Genomic DNA, 3,722 nt, shown 5'->3' on the forward strand with positions numbered 1-3,722 from the left:
TGTGTAGTAATTCATAATTATAAACAATAATTAATAATTAAAATTAATAATTTTAAAGAATGTATCAATCATTATTAATAAAATCTTAATGAAGATCAAAATGTTCAAGAATAAAGACTTTTAAGATTGTATTAATGGAACACAAGAGCTGACAATACTAATTACTCTATCTAAATAAAAATATTGTATTTCTAAATTGGAAAAAAAAAAGAATTTTGCCTTTCCAATCTCTTTTAAATGACTATTTGTTTTAGGTCTGCTGTTCTGCTGTCTCCAAGTCATCTCTTTGTCAATGAGAAGAGTGAATCCAGGAGAGAATGTGACCATTCAGTGTGACCTCACTGATCCTCGTATTCACTGGTACAGACAGAGCCCAGGACAGCTGCCCCTGGCCATCGTGCACACCCTGTCATCCACATATACAGACGCATGGTACTTCAATGGCTTCGGACATCATTACTCTCTGGCAGCTCATAACAGGCTGTTCATCCACAATGTTACGGCAGAAGATTCTGGGATATACTACTGCGCCAGGAAGGAGGACGACACTCTTACTTTCCACAATGGAACTGAGTTGAGGGTCGCAGGTAGGTTACTGTTTCTGTCTCCTGTTGTTGAAGACATGACTGCAGGCGCACTGCTTCTGTATCAAGATTAGTCACTAATTGTAAGGGGAAAATATTTTGCTGAATTTATAATGCCTTAATTCAAGTGAAAACGAAGATATCCTGGTGAATTTATTAATTTACTGTAAAGAGTTATTTCTGGTGTTGTCCTCTTTACAAGTACTGATATTTTTTGCAATACTGCATTAATCAATTAGAGCCTCTGTACGGAGTACAGGAAATCAGTAGGGAAAAACGTGATATCGAGGGAACGATTTACAATTCGTGCGCACGAAATAGCTAAATCGTTCCCTCGATTTCTTTAATTCGTGCGCACGAAATAACTTTTTCTCTTTCCTTTTTCTTTGTCACGGTAGTCATACGCACATATAGAAAGTTTCTAAAATGCCGACATTGTCCCCGGCTCGTAACAACAATGCTCTCAAACCCTAGTTAACACGTTACTGTTTCTTTATATTAGTACAATAAAGCCTAACTATCAGACAGTGCTGTAGATTAGGATAATAGATAGAGATGAACTGATTAAGGGGATGAGTTATTAGGGCATTGTAGCTACTGTACTCTGAACTACTAGTTCGGACTGGACTGCACCTCTCTTTCACTGCTAGTGCCACACCTGTCCTTGTGAAGGAAAGAGTTAGAAAACGTTATTTCGTGCGCATGAATTAAAGAAAACGGGGAACGATTTAGCTATTTCGTGCGCACGAATTGTAAATCGTTCCCTTGATATAACTTATTTTTCCTACTGATGGCCCCTCCCGGGCTCCTTACCCCTGCATTAATTTCCTTTAGTTTAAAAATAAGATGTTTTCATGAACTGAACACATTCCCACACATGAATCTCCTGCCCAATTGCAATGTAAGTCCACCTTTAATTTTATGCAGCAGTTAAGACACAGACTGAACGATAATTGCAAGACTCTTCTGTTCCCTGAAAATGCTACTTTTACTAAAGTGTTTTAAAACCATCTGAGGCAACAAGGAAACACTATAAGTAATAGTAGTAATGAATTAAGACAAGCAACAGCAGAGGTTATTTATCGTATAAATCAGTAACGTCCCTTGTTCTTGAATTGTCCTTAATGACAAATGTTTGAAAACAGCTTCTAAAGTTTTCCAGTTACACAAAGTACAAGATAACCTTTATTTATATAACAGACAGAATCGGCTACAAGATTTGTATCCCTATAAGGTATTGTCTTTTGTTAAGACGTTTAATTCCTAATATTGCAAAACAGTGTTTCAAGCTGAAAATAGTTTTTAATTTGTATATTCAGGTGTTTATGGCAACAGAGATGAAGGTAAGAAATAAATCAAAGACAAGACTGAACATCCTTACGTTGTAAAAAATATACTGTATTTCGAAGTGTGCATGTCCTAGTTGAGTTGTCTAATTTCAATATAGCCCTTTAGGTCCTGTGTGATGAAATTCTTGTATTTCAAGCGGAAGATGAAAACAGGATTTCTTTCTTCTGAAGTGAGCAAAGACATCTTTGGAATTTTATCCTCTGAAGACAAACTTACTGTATCTCATATGAATCAGACATTGATGGTGTAATTTTTACATTATTGATGCGCTAATGCTTTAAGGAAATGATGGATATAGACCGAAGTGAATGACCGCGTAAAGGGCTGTAGTATCAGCTCTGTTTATGTACGAAAGAAAATTAAACTCTTTTGTAGGAGAGTGTCTGATACCTTGTCTTTCCAGTATGTGTCTGCTCATCATAAAGACATCACGTATCAAGAGGAAGGTTGAAATTTACATATTATAGACAATATAGGGAAGCAGTTAAAAAGCCAACCCAAAAGTTATGATATATAGTTGACAGTGTATAATTTAAATCAAGGTGTGTTATGTTAATATTGTATAAAACACCATTAGGGGTCATTCAGTATAGCGTTCAATTTTTGGATGTCAAGTAATAGAAAAAACATTGCTGCTCTGGAATCAGTCCAGAGAAGAGCAGCAGATACTCTCCTGGGCTCAGAAGTATGTGTCATCCTGACAGGCTGAAGTATCTGGATCCTTTTAGTCTTGAACAGAGAGGATTCTGAGGGAGAAGTAGGGATTCCTGGTCTGGTAGGATCCTTCAAGCACACCTAACAGAACAGAACTATTCATTTATAACACAGGTGTCCAGCTCAGTTAGTTGAGGGCCTGGTGGCTGGTGGTTTTTGATCCAACCTGAGTAGTCCACTAAGCAATTAAGCTAATTATTTTCTTAATTAGACACATAAAGGACTTTTCTTAAGACCTTTTACAGCTGATTACATAAAAATAAAATTGAGTAAAAGTTATAAAATTCTTCACACCTGGTTAGATTAGAATGTTAATGAAATAATTACAGCAGTCATATAACAGAGCTTAAATGGAAAAAAAAACTTCAAGACTCAATGTCATCCAGATGCTCAGTTCGTGATACATGCTTTATGCTTGGAGATCCATTCGTACAGATCTGAGTGTCCGTTAGTGGGAGAAATGCTTGTATATAAGGTAACTCCAATGGAGAGGTACTGATCTGAACAAGAGCAGAGCCTGTGTGCTCACAGACACAGCAGAAAAGTGTCAGATACACTGTGTCTAAACTTCCTCTGCCTGGGTCACAGAAAGGCGGTTTCTACTGCAGGCGCAGTCAGTACCGATCAGCACCGAGAGGAGTGATTTCTTGACACACTGAAAGCAGACGTCATTTAAAAATGTTGAAAGGATGAAAACTGCAAGAAGATGAAAACTGGACTGGTCCTCGCGTGTGAGTATGGAGAGAAAATCTTTTACTGGGCTTCGCTCATTTCTGATGCTGAGAGAGATCTACCATACATGTTCACAGAAGGCGGTGCTATTTCTGCTCCTTAAATAAATCCCTGAAGATGTTGTGGAAGGAAAAAGCAGGGTGTTATTGAAGGTTCTGTAAAACAAGTAGTGTAGAGAGTTAGGTGTTTAAAAAATCCTCCAAGACTGCAAAACCTACAGATCCATTTTTACATTTCATTTCTGATTTTCAGAAGTGTAAACATTGATCTTTGTGTTTTTAAGAAATGTTTTGTTTGACAACTTGGAAAATGAAATGATTTGATTTTGGTTGCAGGTTTGTT

At 37.0% G+C, this 3,722-nt stretch overlaps 1 gene segment (V, D, J or C); it reads left to right on the forward strand.

Annotated features, from left to right (window-relative positions):
* The first annotated feature begins 292 nt into the window (after nucleotides 1-292).
* On the forward strand, nucleotides 293-3,307 carry LOC148836441 (Ig kappa chain V-II region 7S34.1-like). The segment is given in 2 exon segments: nucleotides 293-587; nucleotides 3,237-3,307. Coding segments are annotated over 2 exon segments (366 nt in total).
* The last annotated feature ends 415 nt before the right edge of the window (nucleotides 3,308-3,722 follow it).

This window comes from Atractosteus spatula, chromosome 4 (genome assembly GCF_055471065.1).
Source record: "Atractosteus spatula isolate fAtrSpa1 chromosome 4, fAtrSpa1.hap1, whole genome shotgun sequence".
NCBI lineage: Eukaryota > Metazoa > Chordata > Actinopteri > Semionotiformes > Lepisosteidae > Atractosteus > Atractosteus spatula.